This window comes from Electrona antarctica (assembly GCF_951216825.1).
Source record: "Electrona antarctica genome assembly, chromosome: 7".
In the NCBI taxonomy this organism is placed as follows: Eukaryota; Metazoa; Chordata; class Actinopteri; order Myctophiformes; family Myctophidae; genus Electrona; species Electrona antarctica.
Window position 1 is genome coordinate 39,331,581 of NC_136812.1, and position 20,000 is coordinate 39,351,580.

General features: G+C 44.2%; 1 protein-coding gene across 1 annotated transcript in view; it reads left to right on the plus strand.

Moving 5' to 3' along the window:
* The window catches only part of glis1b (GLIS family zinc finger 1b), a 112,818-nt gene that overhangs the window by 77,721 nt on the left and 15,097 nt on the right, over positions 1–20,000 (plus strand). Inside the window, 3 exon segments of the mRNA XM_079505511.1 lie at positions 5,971–6,081; positions 13,181–13,355; positions 16,895–17,072. Of these exon segments, the coding sequence (XP_079361637.1) occupies positions 5,971–6,081; positions 13,181–13,355; positions 16,895–17,072 (464 nt within the window).

A 20,000-nucleotide genomic window follows, 5' to 3' on the forward strand; every position in this document is an offset into this window, starting at 1 on the left:
GTGCGTGCGTACGTGTGTGTGTGCGCGAGCGTGTGTGTGCGCGAGCGTGTGTGTGCATGCGTGCGTGTGGTGTTGCATATGTACCGTATGTGTATCAAGGCCAGTTTTTTTTCACTTTCAATTCAATCAATGGTGAGAGTGCATTTTCATTTCAACTATTGAAAGAATGTTGCCCTTAGAAGGCTGGAAAGGTCTTATACACAACCAGTGCAGAAACTAATTGAGAATGAAGGTTGCTTTTTACATTTTTAAATAGACTGAATTGGATGTGAATTGACCCCAGCCCTTCCCTGGTGCCTGGCGCGTGCGTTTTTGCGCTGTGCGTGTGTGTGCATGAACACATGTGTTTTCATGTAAAACACCCATAGTGCTAAACCCACCACCACCACCACCCACCCCCATACACACGCATGCACATACGCACGCACGCAGAGACAAGATGCAAGCGCTTAATTCCACGCCCCAGTGCCCATTTCCATGTCTCGACTGTGTTACACTTCAATTTGTTAGCTGTCAGTGGGTGAGTGTTGTGGCGTTCTCACTCTCCCCACACCACCTGTGACACACCACAGATCATTAAATGATCAGTTCCATTAGGCTGGAGTCACAGCTCGGGCCCTAACACACTTGGACTGCATCCGGGGACTGGCTCACCACAGACAGAGCGCTGCCTGTTCCTCCAACCTGTGGAAAGGGAAGCATAGGAAAGCTTGAGTCAGCTATTGCTTCTACTCACTCAGTGGTGGAAGAAGTACTCTGATGGTTTTTTTTAATACTTAAGTAAATATAACAATAACACAATGTAGAAATACTCTGTTACAAGTAATATTCAAACGTTTACTTGAGTAAAAGTACTGGCATCAAAATACACCTTAAGTACCAAAGAAAAAATAGCTACTGGCCTACAGTATTTCACCGGTTTTCTTCAATTTTCTAAATGTTTAGAAATTTGCCTAAGCACAGGATCGGCTATTTTTTAATAGATAAAGTATAAAATAGGGCTTAATTGGTTAATGAATGTTTTTTTTGTAATCGAAACAGAAAACTAGCTTAAAGTAAACTGACCCTAAACCTATCCCTTCGCTAAGTCCCTCCCCAACCCGTCCTTGTCCAATAGGCACGTTAGCAGCGAAGAGACAGGTCAAGCTGTCCTTCTCACCCATTGACATGCATGTTAAATGAGGGGATTTCTTAAAATAATGGATCATTTCAGAAGCAAAACCTTCAAAATGTCTTCTAATTCTAGTCAACCAGGCCTGCAGTAGGCTATGCACTGGGCAAATGTGCATGACATTATTTAAATAAACTAGAAATACGAGGAAATGACAGAAATCTACTTTTAACGACAGCCAGGAGTTTTCATGTTGCACGGTAAAGACTACAGTCATTAGTAGCCTATTATTGCCATCACCTGGGTGGGTCAGTCGTGTAACTTTCCCGACGTGTAAATGTCCAACAACAAAGCCATGCAAAATAACATTGACGTGGCGAAAGCTTGACCTGCATAGCAACAGTAGCTAAACTATTTGGATTGGCATTGGACAATCGCTTTTTGGGGTGGGATTTAGCGAAGGGCTAATTATCGTCGAGGAGTAAAAAGTACAATATTTGCCTCATATTTAGTGGAGTAGAAGTATGAAGGGTTAGTCTGAAAAATAAACATACTCAAGTAAAGTAAAAGCACCTCCAAATTGTACAAGTACAGTACTTAACTGTACTTAGTTATACTTTCACCACTGATGCTAATCCTCCTGTCTCTGTGATCCCCAATCCTACAATGACCAGCAGCTGCTAGCGTTATAGCATTAAGACTAAATAAGTATAACTCAAGAAGAGTGCTGAAGTATAAATGAGGTGTTTGCAATTTAAATCGACTACCTATAATTTACTGTTGGGCACACCATGTAGTACCTTTCAAAAATAAATGTACTTTTTACATCCCTTTGTAAGTCATTAAACCTGCTGTTATTGTTCATCTATTCTAGAACCTACAAGTTATTTAGATGAAAACCAACATCTCATAGTGAGTGTATATACAACAATACTGTTAACACACACATAATACGCTTGTTCTGGTTTAAGAGCTGTGTGTGATGTCTGTTTGGATGACATGTCTTGGCTGTGCCAAAGCGTTGTGGTTGGTTCTGCTAAACGCTCACAAGTGAAGCAGCTTCTGCTTTTCTCGTGAAAAAGAACAATGTTGTGTGTGTTTGTTCCCACAAACACTACAATGTGCTTCTTATGTCTTAAGAAATATGGATGAAATTACCATGAGAGCACATTAAATTCTACTTTGTAAGCAAAGTAGAGCTGCAACTATCGATGATCTTCATTGTGATGATTATTCTATTGATTACTTCGGAATCTTAACTTTGTGTTAATAATAACGCCCTACTAAGCCTACTTAATCATACTACAGCGTCACACAAAAGTATCAAAAATAGCAGATCTGAAAGATCGGAATGTGGTGCAAAGCTGTGAGTTTTGAACTTGTAGATCTGCTACTTTTGCTGTTTTTGATATCATGATATCAACAATAACTGCGAAAAAAAATAGCTTTATAATTGACTAATATTTATTAGTCTGACTAACCAGTAACCACTTAAGAACAATTTTATACTATGTCGTATGATGGTGTTGCATAACAATACTGAAAAAAATAGCAGATCCACTGTGAGCTTGTTGATCTGCTATTTTTGGCGATTTATATTTTTAGATTCTATTAAAATTGTATTTAAAGGAGAATTCCATGCTAGAAGGCTTTCTTACCTTTATTTCTAGTTGTTACATCCCCAACAAAGAGGTCCAGGTGTTATTTTGTGCAAAAGTGCATTATTGGCTATTTCCCCTAATATAAGCCCTCAATGGGGGTTGGGTTTTTATGCTAATTTGCTTATTTCCATCGAAATAAGTAGTAAAGTGTGCCGCTCGTGATACTATTTACATTATGAAGAGAAAAATATAGATTTTTGAGCGATGGAAATAAGAGAATTAGCATAACACCCCATAGCCCCATTCAATTCAACGCAATTCAATGCAATTCATTGAGGGCTTATGGTAGGGGAAATAGCCAATAATGCGCTTTTGCACAAAATAACACCTGGACCTCTTTGGTGGGGACGTAACAACTACAAATAAAGGTAAGAAAGCCTTCTAGCATGGAATTCTCCTTTAATCAATTAGTTTGATTCACTGTTGCACCCTTAAAGCAAAGCACAGTATTAATGGTTCACATATTATATAGCTTTATATTATATCTGTATTTAACTGATATGACATCTTGTATAACAAAACGGCTCTACTCTATGTCCAGCTGATATGATTATAGCACGTCTCAGTTTTTCACTGAGAAAAGCTCTCTCTTTTCTCTGCATGCATGCATCCAGCTAGAGGAGAGGAGCACAGTCAAGCGCCATAGTAGGAGGTTGTCAACAAATAACAGATCTACTAGCAAAACAAATATATTAATATAACTTGTAATTCAAATAATTAACTACTTATTACTTATAACTACTAGCATCACTGCGTAGATTAGCCTTTGATGACTTATTTCTCTGTCAGAATCTTTTTTCTTTAATTCAGAAACACATTAGTGATGATCCCCACAAACGGTCAGGGTGCCTGTTCAGGGGGGGAAGAAGTGGGGGTGATGGCATGTACCCCCACATGCGTTACGCCCCCCTAGTGAATTGTAGATCTGCTATTTTTCAATAGCTAAAGTATAACATAATGCTTGAAACCTTTCACTGTCAGGTGAAAAGAAGGTGGTGGCTTGATGGCCCGGGTATCGGAGGAGACCCGGGGCTATCTTCACCCTCCCAATAACTAAAAATACATTGCATGGATGCACCTGGGACGTATCCTCAGTGATGTATCAGACGACTCAGCCGGGGTTGATCAAATCCCGATTTACGTCCCAGTAGCTACCCTCGATCAGTCCATCAGGGAAGCAGATTCTGGTGCGTGGAAGGACTAGGCTCTGTGGGTTGACTCCTGTCCGGGCCCCTCCTAGGTCTCACCAGGTCCACTCCTGCTCTCACCAGGCCCAGGACCTGTGCATTGCACCAGACTCCCAGCACCAGGCACTTCATTCAGGAGTGGTGGATTATGACTTATTGTGGGGGTTAGCAGGAGGTTAGCAGGCTGGGGAATTGGGAATTGGCTTTACTAAATTGGGTCTTGAAGGGGAGAAAATGTTTTTTTCTTTTGTCTGGGAGGGGAATGTTTTGCTCAACAACATATAGTCTTTCCATTATTTGTCTGCCCTGAGCTCTCTGAGATTTATATTATTGAAAATTGCAATAAAAAGATTTTGAAAAGAAAAGAAACACATTAGTATATTTCTTACACCTCTGACTTCTGCCCTCTCTTTCCACAGTAGGCCAAACGATACAGCCAATCAGAGTCCCTGATGCATACGATACGGCCTCACATTAACACCCTGTGTTAGGGCCTTGGTTCGTTGTGCGTGCCTATAGCCGCCTCCCTGCCTTGCCAGAAACACTTGAGGGCAAAATCATTTTAAAAATATAATGAAATGTATTCTAGACAGAAGTTGTGTTTCACCCCCCACCCCCTACGGGTCCTGCACTGTATTGGGGTGCGTTGCTTAGAAAAACAAACATGGCGTAGGTGAATGGCGCTGAGAACGCCTTGCAATAACAATGTGTTATTTACAGAAAAGGCCAGGGTACGGAGGCCGGGCTAATAAAGACGCGTATCCCCTTACATTTTAATGGCTACCTTATATTCCTGAGGATGAAAAAAAGATGGCGTGAGGGGAAAATCCCCCCGTCAGCGAGCCGCGCGCTGTATTTGCTTGGTTAATGCGAGGAACTTGAAACGACGAGGAAAGTCCATGACAGTGCAATCGTTTTACAAATGTCATTCCTGTTACTTTAGTCTGTGTGACCATTTTATACGTGTCATTCCGGTTACATTACTGGCCCCCAAACGCGCGCGCAGCCACACTCGCACGCACGCACGCACGCACGCACGCACGCACGCACGCACGCACGCACATACACACGAGAATTACTGAGCATCCTCAGAAGACCCAGATAAAGTATCACACTGTTGTTGGTCTGCAACATTCCAATTTATTTTTCTGGTTTTGTTCACATGTCTGCTTTAAGTTGAAAAAGTATTCAGAAACAAGATAGTTTTCCTGTGACATCTCTGAGCTCCTAGTGGAATTTCCTTGGTCCATCATGTCAGCATTTTCCTAAAATACACTGTATTACTGCTATCAATCAATGGTAATACTGATATCATGTGTCCCAAGTAGGTGGGGTTTGACAAGGAGTTGGAGAAAAAATGAAATGTCAGACTGGGGAAAAAACGTCTGTCGTCTGTGAAATATGAAATCCTGTATTAAAAAAATGAAAAATCAGAAATGGGAAGCAAGCTGTGAAAATTATCTCAGTGGGACTCTTGTATGAAATTCCTCTTCCTTGAAATGTTTATAATTTACTGTCTTTGTCTTTTTTTTCTCTTTTTCCTACTTGCTCTCTTCCTCTTACTGTGCCTTTCTCAGCTGAAAGGTAGGATTCTATCTTTGGACTCATTCAAACATTTATTTTCCAGCGCGTTCTGTATTCTGTTGACCTGACTGTTGTGCTTATAACTCACACATTGACTTTATGATCTAACTAACATTTGTTTTATTGCGATAGCTGATCTGCTGATGTTTGTACTGCTTACACTGGCCAACCTGGCATCCCTATTCAAGAATAAAATGTTCCAAAGTGTTGAAATAAAAAGGAAGGAACAAAAAGAGCAAACATAGTAAATCTACAAGCTCAATCATGGCGCGTTGCGTTGCGACACGCAGTGAGTGTGTAGCTCTGCTATTTTCACTATTCGTCGTAATACAAACTATGTATTAGGGCTTTAGTGGTTAAACTGACCGACTACATTTGAAAGCCTATACATTGATGTATAACATAGCGTACTCCTGTGTCTCTGTAGAAACCGTATGCGTGTCAGATCCCTGGCTGTACCAAGCGCTACACGGACCCCAGCTCCCTGCGCAAGCACGTCAAGATCCACTCTGCCAAAGAGCAGCAGGTGCGTAGGAAGGTAAGTTACCAGAGTGTGAAAGAGGCAGCGAGAAGGAGAGAGAGACAGAGGCAGGGAGGGGGGAGGGGGGGGGGGGGGGGCTCAGGGAGGGGGGAGGGCTCAATGAGGACAGGAACAAAATAAACTGCTCTGTCTGTCGCAGCGTGAGCTGATTAACGTCAACACTGAGACCATAAGCTTTACAAATAGGCCAGTAGGTGTAATAATTACTTCTCTGGTACTTATTCTTCACTGCTCTGTCCACTTGCTTTAATTGTTTGTGTGTGTGTGTGTGTGTGTGTGTGTGTGTGTGTGTGTGTGTGTGTGTGTGTGTGTGTGTGTGTGTGTGTGTGTGTGTGTGTGTGTGTGTGTGTGTGTGTGTGGTGGTGGTGGTGGTGGTGAGTGCATTTGCGTATGTGTGCGTGCGTGTGTGTGTGTGTGTGTGTGTGTGTGTGTGTGTGTGTGTGTGTGTGTGTGTGTGTGTGTGTGTGTTTTGGAAAGGGGGGGGGGGGGTGGTGAAACTCATTTCCCCAACAATAGATCAGGTTTGACCACATTTCATCGTGTTCATGGTCAAAAGCCCATTCTTTTCCGCGACTGGAAGAGCGAGTAAATAACAAGAGAATGGGCTCATTGTTGTGGAAGTGGCTGGATAGTGGCAGACTTGGGGATGATGTGTTCCTTTGCTTAGCGTCGTAAAGGGAAACACATGTGCGCGCATGTAGCATTGTTAATAAGCTGTAGAGCAAGAATACCCCAGTGGCCAGATGTTATGGACAAATGTCAAACAAACGCTCTCCCTCTCCCTCTCTATAGCAGCCGTGGAGGAGAAAACTGTTAGAGCAGCGTCGCGTTGGGGGGAGAGGCACAGTCCCAATTATATTTGATGAATGGTTCACAAGACGCTCACAGGGAAACGGTCTCCAAGACAAAATGCACACACACACACACACACACACACACACACACACACACACACACACACACACACACACACACACACACACTGAGTGACATATCTGCGTGTCAAGTCGTAATGTAGCTCATGTCAGTCGGACTGTTGTGTTAAACAGCAAATGAAAGCTGGTTCCCTTGCCATTCCAGCGCTTAAAGGCAGAAAAAGAAAGATTTAAATCACTCGCAAATCCATGATTCGTCCCACTGTCAGGTCTGTGGCCACCAGGCGCTCCATTTTCTGTTGTGAGCAAACTCTATGGAAACAGAGGTTACAGTTAGCTGCATGATCATTCTCTAAGGTGATGGATGGATGGATGGATGGAAGGATGGATGGAAGGATGGATGGAAGGAAGGGTGTACGTTAGGACAGAGGGACAAATGTCTTGATGTTTGGGCAGATGGGTGGATTAACCACTTAAACCATATACTTTGTTGATCAGGGTCCCCCAGGGGCAAATAGTCAGTCCCCTACTTTTTCCCTCTACACCAAATCGCTTAGCTGAAAGATCTACAAGCTCAGTGAACTTGTCGAACTTTTCGCATAATGTTTGACTATCTTCAGCTCAGCTCCCCCTAGTAGTAGTATGACATGCCCTGGATAGGGTTCATGTGGGTCTACCAGATAGACACATGGCTGATGCATAGAGACTTCCAGTGTGTCAGACAGATGGGCCATCTGACACGCAGGCTGCCTGCAGGCACAAACATGTACAGTAGACAGAGATTGATGGTTGGAGGATGGTTCTTTAAATTGTTCTTTCTCCTGAGTTTAATTAGAGCGGTCACGGAGGATGAGGCAAGACTTTTCAAGTCTGTCATTTCTTCTCAAGCTCTGCGGTGCGATGTCACCCGTAACTGACGCCTCGACCCGCGGGCTATCTGGGTACACAGACAGCTCCATAGCAATGCTTCCAGTCTCTGTTGCATCCCTGGTTGCATAATCGTTCTGAATGTGTTTGACGTTTCACTCTATATGACAGTATAAACACTTAAATATGTATGAGCATTTATCATTCTCAGATGATATTGCTCCTCATAATCGGGATCACCAATGCCTTAAAAAAAATACACGGATTGGATGGGAATTGTCTTCAAGTTATTTTACTTTCGTATCTAATACAGTACAACTGAGACCAGTCCAGTTTGGCCTTTATTTTATGTCAGCTCCCTGCGGAACAACTACATCACTGTCTTATGTGGTGAGGAACAGGCTGCACATGATACTGTACAGAGAAACATGCTCATTGCTCAGTCCTGGGGACCCCAGTGGAACTGCTTTTCATTTCAGCCATCTAATCGATTAGGATCGGAATCGGAATCGGTTTATTAGCCAAGTATGTTTACACAAACAAGGAATTTGCTTGGTATGTTGCTCTCTGTGTTCACATGAAATAACAATTGAAGAAATACAGTATTAAAAAGCAACAGAAATCTCAAAGAGAAAAGGATTTTTTTTGGGTTGTCCGTCTGTCTGTTAATGTTCTAAACCGCTGGACCCAATCAGTGCCAAATTTCATGTGCACAGTAAACCAATGAAGTACCTCCACTCAAATATCATGTCACAGATGACTGATGTGATGTCACAGGCTGGCCACATGAAGTCTGAGAAGCCACGTCGTTCCCATGTGTCTCATGATCTCAAGATCCATATGATTTTTAAGGTTTGGCTCTGCAAGAAGTTAGCCATCTACAACTGTGTGTGTGTCTGTCCGGAGCTACGAACTTTGAGTACTGTATGTACGTGTATGCTGCCAGTATAGGCCACAGAAGTACCTCCACAAACTCACATATTTTATTGCGACCATAGGTTGCAGTTTACTATGAAAACTTGCAAAACCTGTCAGTCAGTCAGTCCGTCAGTCACGCCTCGTGATTACTGATACGCTCCATATATGGCCAATACAGAATTCATTCCATATGTTGATCAGACCTCATCTGACCTCATCAAACTCTGTACACTCAAGACACTGCCCCCGCTCCCTTAGATCTCCATATACAGTATGGATGGCGAATACAGAATTAATTCCATATGTTGATCTGACCTCATCTGACGTGACCTCATCTGACCTCAACAAACTCTGTACACTCAAGACACTGCCCCTGCTGCCTCCCTTAGATCTCTAGCCTGGTTTCCAGACCATAGACCCCGCCCACTCCACTGAGGCTCTCAGAGTCTGATAATCAGGCTATTAGATCTCCATATATGGAGCTGACCTGTTCTGACATTCCATATGTTGATCTGACCTCATCAAACCCTGTACACTCAAGACACGCTCCATATATGGAGATCTGATTAATAGTTTGTTGTTTCAGCACGCCCTCGCCCTTACTGGTATTTCATAAAGGAAGTCAAAGGGCCTGTGATTGAGCTGAAACCTCGCCCACATTTGAGTCATTGGTTACAGATACAATATAGACGACTAACTGAGTTCACAGGCTGGTCCGAAAACCACTCCTTCCTCACTATCCGTTCAAGTCATTATGCCATTTTGTAGTGCTGCCCAAATCAGTGATAATTTATACCCTATACAATATATAGGGAGTATAAGGAGTATTGAATGGATGAGTGACTGGATGAGTGACTAATCTCACAAACCCCTTACTGATCAGCGGCAAGTGTGCACACTGCCTGTGGCCTGTGGGCCGAGGAAGTATTGGAGTATTTCTCACATTCAAGATCAAGATTCAAGATTCAAGAATTTATTTGCCATGTCAACAAGTTGATAGGAATTTGTCTTGGTTCATACTCAACATATACAGACAACCATAGATACAAAAACAAAAAGGACAATACAATACAAAAACCAGCAGCATAGGGAATTACATTGTTTTTAAAGTGCACTATGCATATTGCTACATATACATACATCTAGTTCAGATGTCTAATGGCTACGAGGTAAGTGCTATCTCTGAAGCGAGATGTTGAGCTCTTGATGCTTCTATATCTCCTGCCTGATGGGAGGAGATTGAAGAGGTAATGTGCAGGGTGAGAGTTGTCTGCAATGATTTTTTTTGCCTTCCTAATTATTCTGGTGGAATAGAGTGAGGAAAGTGTAGGGAGGCTACATCCAATGGTTTTTGATGCGCGACGTACTACTCTTTCCAGCTTTGATTTGTCTTGAGAGGTTGTGTGACCAAACCAGACAAGCATGGAGAAGGTAAGAACACTTTCAATAGTGGCCCTATAGAAGTGAGTCATGGCTGTTTGGCTGACTTTAAACTTCTTAAGCTGCCGCAGAAAATAGAGACGCTGGTGTGATTTGCTTATTATGAGACTGGTGTTGAGATCCCATGATAAGGATTCATGGATGGTGGTCCCTAGGAACCGGAAGGAGGAGACTCTTTCTACCTCTTCCCCATTGATGAAGAGGGGGGGAGGGGACTCGAGATTTTCTTCCTAAAGTCTATGAACATCTCTTTGGTTTTAGAGATGTTTAGAATCAAGTTGTAACTCTCACACCATCTCACCAGCTCCTCTACTGCTCTGCGGTAGTCGGATTCATCCTCGTTGGTAATAAGACCTACTAAAGATGTGTCATCAGCAAATTTATACATCATAACTGTACTAAAGTGAGATTGACAGAAATGAGTATATAATGAGTATAATAGTGGAGAAAGGACACAACCCTGGGGGGCCCCAGTGTTTAGGAGGCCTACATACTGATATACCTTTTGAAATATTTCACTTTTTAAAACGTTCATTTTAAGTCAATCGAGAGGAAATTACTGTAACTCCACATTTGGAACACGATTACATCACAACATGACGTCCGGGATCCACATGGAAGTCACAGCATTATATCGCGGTTTGTTTTACAGGACATACATTTTCACCCTGAACTGAACGTGCCATAACGCCTGAGTTATACTGTATACAGTAGTTGCACACGTTGTGGATTCAGGCTTGACTGCCTTAGTATTCAGGCATGGTGGAATATACTGTCTGTATATACTAGAATGTAAGACAATATCAGAGAACCTGTACATAACGTAACACTCAATAATGCACTGGAATGTTGACAGTACAGGATATTGCTTTTGTAAGGGGTTAAGGGCTCATTTGGACTCTGAATACCAGATGAATGACATGGCAGAACCGACAACAAACAGCAGCGCTGATCGCCAGGACTGAAGAACCGCTGCATGGTTTATAAGGATCAAGTCCCATGCCATTGGTTGTCAGCACTACTGTACTTACTCTAGTACTCAAGCTAAAGCCAGATGTCAAAGACACTGTTTATAGAGAGATTCCCTCTCTGGCCCCTTTGCTCTGTCACTGTCCCATTTCCAGACCTTATACTGGAGAACTATACCCTTGTTGGCCACCCGTTTCGAATGGGATCAGTGTATTGAAACGGGGAAAATCAGGTGCAATCAGGCCTTTCAATAGACTGAGTAGACGTCTACCCGTCTACTCAGGTGCTCAGTAGGTTGATTCCTTCCGATTGTGTCGGTTGATCTGTGCAGTTTAATGCATCGCATGCAGCTACTGGAGCGGTGCCGTGTCGTTAGTCAGAAGGTTCCTTGTTCCGAAATTACTATCCCTATCTCTAATCCTAACCTAAACATAACCGCAAGCACGGGAGCAGTGCATCTCTAATCCTAACCTAAACATAACCGCAAGCACGGGAGCAGTGCATGTTCGATGTTACGGCTGCATTGAAAGGAATGATCACCTACTGAGCTCCAGTAGCTGCATGCGATGCATTAAACTGCACAGATCAACCGACACAATCGGAAGGAATCAACCTACTGAGCACCTGAGTAGACGGGTAGACGTCTACTCAGTCTATTGAAAGGCCTGATTGCACCTGATTTTCCCCGTTTCAATACACTGATCCCATTCGAAACGGGAGCACCGGCTTAAAATTCCAACCTTTCTCCTACCAAAGAAAATCACCATGCTTGGACAACCTCTATCGCTAACGGCAATGTGGCTTTGAAAGGGAATCTCCAGTGTAAAGTGGAAGACACGGTTGTTGGGAGTTGGGACTGCACTGGTGTGTGTGTGTGTGTGTGTGTGTGTGTGTGTGTGTGTGTGTGTGTGTGTGTGTGTGTGTGTGTGTGTGTGTGTGTGTGTGTGTGTGTGTGTGTGTGTGTGTGTGTGTGTGTGTGTGTGTGTGTGTGTGTGTGTGTGTGCATGCTGTACAGTACACCTGAGCGACTGTAACATTTTATTACAGAGTAATCCAACTCTGATCTATGCAACAGAGGTCAAGGCCTGTCGCTGAGCTACGAGGCACATGTCGTCCCATAACTCCTGACTGACGCTGGGCCCTTTCGGGTGGTGCCGCATGGCGTGTGATGGACTCTGCAGTCCAAATGTGTCTTCACTTGTCCCCATTAGCCTTGGCAGAGTGAGAAACAGAAGCAATCTTTTGTTGGCTCTGAGTTGGAATGCCAGTTGTCCACCCAGAACACCCATAAGCCAAATGCATGACTCAAAAGAAGGGGTATTATGCTTTGTTTTGTTATCCCTCGGTGGAAATGTGTTCTCATTTGCAGTTACTGTTTTGAATTAACGTCCGAAGAGGATTATCAAAACAGAGAAGACAAAGGAGAAAATAAGCACCACGGGGTACTGTAGCACTAGAAGGGTTGATGGGTTGTTGTGGAGGCGGAGGGAGATGAGAGCTTGTCAGGACAACGAGGGTTCACTTTGCTCACTTTAACTAGGCCACTTTGTTTGAGAAGGCCATCGAAGGACGACCTGCGGACGGAAACTCAATTTCATTTAGACATGCCAGGAAACATTATATTGGTTTTAGTTGCACTAGTTGAGAGAACGAGTAGTGGTGCCGTAACCCAAGTGAATATTACTGGGGAAGATGTTTGTTAATCGAATCCCCTGGGGGAAATTCTCTTTCACCTTTGCCCAGCTGATGGCCACTGGGATAGTCATGATGAGCAGTTGAGCTGTTAAGGGTTAAGTGGGGTTAAGTGTCTTGCTCAGGGAGACTTCTACATGCAGACATAGGCTGAACCAGTGACCTCTCTACCTACAGCGCTAAGCTACAGCCGCCCTACAGAACGAAGGGTGGCCGTACAGTTATATATTGACAGGGTCACAACAACACACTAAAATCTCACAAATGAATAGAATTAAATAGGAATTCACTATCTTCTGCACACGACACATTCTCCGTCTCTTTTTGGTTGACAGCTGCGGCCGTGCCCCCACCTGGAGCAGGACGTCCTGAGTGAGTGTCTGTCGGTTCAGCACCTGCAGGGCAGCTCCGCCCCTTCCTCCCAGCACCTGCACGGCCCCGCCCCCTCACAGCACATGTACAACAGCAAAGACGGACGCTCCCCCGGACTGAGCCAGGACATCTTCACAGGTACAGCACTGAGCACACACTGTAGCCCCTTTTCCACCGGGGTCCAACCGGTTCACAGGTACAGCACACACTGTAGCCCCCTTTCCACCGGGGTCCAACCGGTTCACAGGTACAGCACTGAGCACACACTGTAGCCCCCTTTCCACCGGGGTCCAACCGGTTCACAGGTACAGCACTGAGCACACACTGTAGCCCCCTTTCCACCGGGGTCCAACCGGTTCACAGGTACAGCACACACTGTAGCCCCCTTTCCACCGGGGTCCAACCGGTTCACAGGTACAGCACTGAGCACACACTGTAGCCCCCTTTCCACCGGGGTCCAACCGGTTCACAGGTACAGCACACACTGTAGCCCCTTTTCCACCGGGGTCCAACCGGTTCACAGGTACAGCACACACTGTAGCCTCTTTTCCACCGGGGTCCAACCGGTTCCACTCTTAGTCCACGAGCCAGAGCCCCAAAATTGGAAAAGTAAATTCATATATGATAACCCTTCCACAGGAATAGCTTTTTCATATTTATCACACATTTTGTTATTTTCAGTAGGCCATGATACATGACTGAGGTGAATAGGTAAAATATGTATGAATAGTTATCACCATGAAATTGTACATTTAAATAATGCAAATTAGGCATTATATAGGAAAATATGCCAAAACAGAAAAAAAACAAAAACATGAAAAAGCTACTACTGTGGAAGGGTTATTGACCCTAATTTAAAATAGGTATGGTTTTGCCCTCTCAATTCGTAATTCATTCCAATTTTGGAGCTATGGCTCATGGACTAAGAACTGAACCGGTTCCACCCCGAAAGTTATTAATTTAACTCAGATTAGTGTACAAATGCATTTACAGTGTGGAGCGGGTGAATACCTCTCTTTAATGTCTTATCTGTGCTGGTTGGATTGGTTTGGATTAAGTGCTCTTTGACATCATCGCTGATCATGTGACCCTTAACCTCCATCTGTGTCTAATCAAGTGACACAGATGAAACTTGTCTTTTATTACTTATCAGTACTAGCGTTTCGGATGTTTGGGCTGTTTCTGATAGTTTACTATCGGGGGAAAGTCCTATAACCTCCCGCTCGGTCTGAATTTCATAGCCAGTGGATGCAAAAGGCGTTCCTAAACATGCAGGCAACCATCGGACCATGTTCAGCTTTGATCTCGCCATGCACAGATGATAACAATACTTAATCACAGCTGAAATCTGGCAATGTTTATACGTCATGTATGACTCTCAACTTCCATTTAATTTAAACAATGAATTTAACCGTCCGCAACAGTCACTGACACAAAGGCTTGTAAACGAGTGGTGAATAAACAGACTATAACAATCTGAAAGTCCAGAGATGCCCCGCAGTGTCCACATTTTATGAACACATCTGTCATTGCTTGATGCCTTGTGCCTCGTCCAGGCGCCCCATCGCTCTCTAATATTATTGTTGCTGGAACACAAGGCGCCGTTGACTGCATACGCTCAGCTCCCCTTTGGTTGTCAAGCAGGCCCTTGAATCCTCACATTGTGGATGGTTTCTACTAGCCCGGAGGAGCTCTCTCTCTCTCTCTCTCTCTCTCTCGTCATAAGGTGATCAGAGGGCGTCAGAGGAGGGCAGTGTAATTCAGGGTTCATGCCAGCAGAGATGCAGCTCAGCGGCATTCATGATCTCCATCTGCGCGGAGTTGAGCTTTGTTCCCTGGCCAATGGGATGCATGCTACGGGACTGGCAGAGTGGGCAGCAGTCCCAGCATTAGCACTTGTGAAGTAGAAAATGACTCACCCTTCCAGTCAGAGCTATAAGCTCATTTCCTGTTTGCTGGGCTATAAGTCTGCTCTTTTTGCGTTTAAACTACGGCCGCAGCTAGACTTACGAGAAGCCCCTCTCTGTTTTATAGAGCACAATTAGCAGTGTTCCCTGATTAACCTGAGACGGAGGCCACATCACAGTTTGAGTGCAGACGTTTACATGCTGTTGTGCACAATGTCTCTTCTCAAACACACACACACGCACGCACGCACGCACGCACGCACGCACGCACGCACGCACGCACGCACGCACGCACGCACGCACGCACGCACGCACACACACACACACACACACAGGTGAGCAGATCATTATCACAAGAACACCCGCATACAGAGTTAACTCCTAGAGATGCTCCATCCATTCCATGGATCCAACTTCTCTATCACAACCTGTACAGATACAGATCGACAGTAGAGAACCGTGCACTAACTCACACAATGCACTGCCAGAACCTGTCTCTCTGAGCCAAGCGAGCGATGAAATTGAAGCAATCATGGCCATTATTTGTCGAATGTTTTGCCGGTCTGGTAGCAGATGTTGGGGCTAAAGGGGAAACCATTTACGGTCTGTGATTGATGATTTGGGGGTAATGAATCAGGCTTGTAACCATTTCAGGGGCCTGTCAGATCGGTACTCGGCATGCTTCCACTTGAGCACAGCTGGGCCGTGGCAACGGCAAAACCGGGAGCACCTATCTCTCCTCCTCCTCCTCCTCCTCCCCTCTTCCTCCTCCTTGTCTTCTCCTCTCCTTGTTGGCGCACGGTAACTGCCCCGGACAGTCAGCGCACCGCTGTCCCTGTGCATGCTGGGAAAGACATCATGGGATAAACGGGAGATGCGAGCAGATTTAGTGTAATAGATTTACTGTGCGGTGGAGGACTGGAAGGAGATGCTGTTTTAAACTTCTTACTTTCCTAACAGGGCCGAGTACGCCAGCTCTGGACTCCTTCATGTTCAGCCCCTGACAGAACATTCACATGTCACTGTGATTTGTCACATGGCTCTCGGAAGGAACATTTAGTAATATCTGTGGAATAAAAACCTGGACTGTCTTGTTAATGTCAGTGCCTCAGATGGAAAGGTCAGATATATTATTTGTGTGCATACTTTCAAGTGCAGGTCCAAAGACGCACGCACGCACGCACGCACGCACGCACGCACGCACGCACGCACACACACACACACGCATATTGTGCAGACAAACATACGCATATTATGCACAAATTGACAAATTGACTCGCAGGCACGCACATACTGTATACATACATATGCACATTCTCTCACGCAAACATGTTCATAATATTCAAATTAGATAAAGCTTTATTGATCCCTAAGGGGAAAATGGGTATAATACACAAACGTAAACACAAAACATACACATGCACACAGGCTATTCTGTAACCTTATTCCTCCTTTCAAATGTCCTACTGTTCAAAGTGAACACATGTAAAGATTTAGTCCATTATTCTATCATGAGAACAAACAGCTGAAGGAAAGACAAGGTCCAATCCCCATGGCAGCACAAACAATGTACCCCAAATTACAACCAGCGCAAAAACACAGAACATTGTACTTTTTCAAAGCCACTCCGATTGGATGGAAGTTGTCAAAACAAAACCCTGTCGCCACGAAGCGGCTTTTAATTGGATCAAAGGGAGGACGGCCGGAGCCTCCGAGGGGCCCCCGAGTTTATTTGGCACATTTAGGGTATTAACTTTGTTTGTCTTTCAGGCCTGTACGCTGGCTCCAGCACCCCCCATCACGGTGCCTCGGTGGAGCTCCTCTCCCCCGCCCCCGGCTCGGCCTCCGCCGCCGACCTGCCCCCGCCCAGGCAGCACCGACTGGACAGAGAGCTCAACAGCCCCCACCACCTGTCCCCGCTGGCCGCCATGGACGGCACGCGAGACGGGTCAGTCCTCAACTCTGTGATCAGCATAACAATGTAATTTATCCATCCATCCATTCATCCATCCATTTACACAGTACGAGCCTCAGTGATAAAGGTCTGAAAAACAAAATGTCGTGGAATTTTGCCTTAAAAACCTTGAAAAATGGGATGCGATCGATTGAATGATCTTTCAAATCATTAAATTGGCTGCCGTGTTACATGTAGTAGGTAGTAAGATGGGTGGGCCGTGAACGATTTGGAGATTTTTAAGTGGAACCATGATCCAGAAAAGGTTGGGAACCGCTGTTCTACACCATGACCTGGGAGCAGTGTATGAACAACAAGATTTTTTTAATGATATCAACTTTTGTCAGTTAATTGGTTTAGGAAAATAAGACATCACATGTTGTTTTCTGATCTAATGTTTTTTGATGTGTCATCATCGCGTTAATGGGTCTCGTGGTGACAGCACATATACTGACTGCACAGTTTGAAACATACTCTGTGCTATTTAGAAACCTCAATCAAATCATGTAGTGTATCACAAAACAAGGCATCAGAAAACATGTGTGATATTGCTTCTTTTATTGTCCTGAACCGATTCTTTTACAAAGAGGTCACCATCATTCAAGGATTGTATTCATACGTCTGTCCACCTGATCTCTTATTGACTTCAGTTCATTCCATCCAGCTTCCAGCTCCAGACTGACTCCCAGTGTGCTGAATATGCCAGCTAGATTTGCCAGACCAAGAAAGTGGCGTTTGTGTCCTTTCCTTCTTTACATGGCCTTGACTGATGGGACCCATATGTCACATGTCGTGTTAGGAATGTAGAAGCGCTTCTTTTGTATCACTCAACGTACGTGCGTGCATACTTCATCATTGCCCAATACATGCTGTAAATGGCAAGATGGGTGCGTTAAGTGCGGTACTTTTGGCATGTGAAGTCACACCCCGTCCGAGTTGCGTAACCTTCGTCATACCTGGATTTAGTGAGTGCTAGTCTCAAGACCAGATTCATGTGTTGGAGATATGCAGAAATAGGCAGATGATTTTCACGGGGGGGCGGGGGGCGGGGGGGAACTATCTCTTGGACAAAGAGTTCAATAGAATAATGACTGAGGGGAAGAAGCTGTTTCTGGATCTGGTGGTTGAGGTCTTGAGGCATTGGATTGGATACATTTACATTGAGGATCTGAATGTGTATCTATTAAGGATGCAAGCCAACAGCTCTTGGTTTAATGTTGAACATATGCTTCGCCACCCACGGTTCAATTCACTCACAATTGTGGATCTTCGGTTTTGTTACTACTTTACATGCATTTCTTACTAAAGAGTAACCAAATAAATAGTGAAAAAAATACTGTATCAATCTAAATAAATGCTAAAAACTAGAAGAAATTTGTGTAATCAAAAAACAAAACAAAAAACCCAGATAGAAACAGTATAAAAACTAATTTCAAATGCTCTTCAGAAATGCATGGAATTCATCTAAACAGTTAATCTCATCTAATGCAAAGGATGAACATATGAATGAACCCTACTGCATTGACGTGACATTAGTTATCATCTCAACTCATTCAAAAGTTTATTTTTTTCCAATCCACAGACCCAAAAACAGAGGTTCGATCCGAACTGTTGGTTAACTCCCCTAGCATCTATCCATCTACTGTACCTTGTGAGCTATAGAAACAGATACACAGACAGGTCAGGGGATCACCCCCCCCCCCCCCTCGACTCCAACACCCCCCTGGTTGTATCATTGTCATCACACTTATCACAGTGTGGGATCAGTGTGTCGCAGTGTGTCATGGAGCAGGGTCAGTTCCCTGGAGATATCCAGACGATTCATTTCCACCAGTGAAGCGTCCCAAAACCCACAGCCAAACAAACGGAGGCCGCGTTAGGTAAAGCGTTCCGGGACGTCAGTGTCTTACCGGCCCGGCCGGACCGGCTGACATCCTTTTGGCTGCGTTCGCTGGAAAGAAAGCTCAACTCCACAGCACTCCTAACACAATAATTGTCCTCGGGGGAGAGGGGTGTGTGATGGTCACTACCGGGTCAGGATGACATATCATCGTGTGCTCTATTTCTGGCACTGGGCTTGGTGTTCATAAGGTCCCCCATCTCCACTGGAGAGGATGCTGTCATAACGCAGTGACATACATGACCGCCTTGGACGGACATGAGTCACGCGCCACCCTGCCAAGGCAGCGTGATAGGATTATCCTGTAGTGTCAAATGTTTTACGCGTGTACTGTAACCCTCGTTATGAACAGGTTTGTTGTTCTGACCTCGGGAGAATAATGTTATTGCTGGCGTCATGCCGTCATGCCTCACAGTTCGTCATGTGGTCATATTGTTCGCCAATTTCTGGAAAAGGAAAAAACAACAACAGTAGAATTTACCTGGCCTGCAAACATTATGAAATTGTACTGTTTTAAAAAGATGTAGTTAGCTTTGTATGTATAATAAGCAATATAGAAGTACATTTCTCATCACAACAACATTGAATGATTCCTGTACCAAGATGCATACTATATACATTTATCATGGAAGCTGTACAATGTTCTATGTCAGGGGTGGGCAACTGGCGGCCCGGGGGCCACATGCGGCCCCCACCTTCACTTAATGCGGCCCACAGGTTAATATCAGAATACTGATATAGTATTGATTTCAGCTGTTGCAATTCCAAACATGCAAACATGACCTGCTTTAAATATACTTAATGACTAGTATTAAAGGACTAGTACTTAACGACTAGTATTAGTAGTATTGTCTTTTTGTGTACAATTTGTATTTAGTTCATAAAGTTATCATAACTAAAATGAAATCCATTTGAAAATCAATAAAAAGGTTACTTTTCAGGTTTCTAATAAAAAAAAGCAAAAAATAAGTCAGTATTTCAATTCAAATATAGCAAAAATAGCTGATCTACAAGCTCAAAAC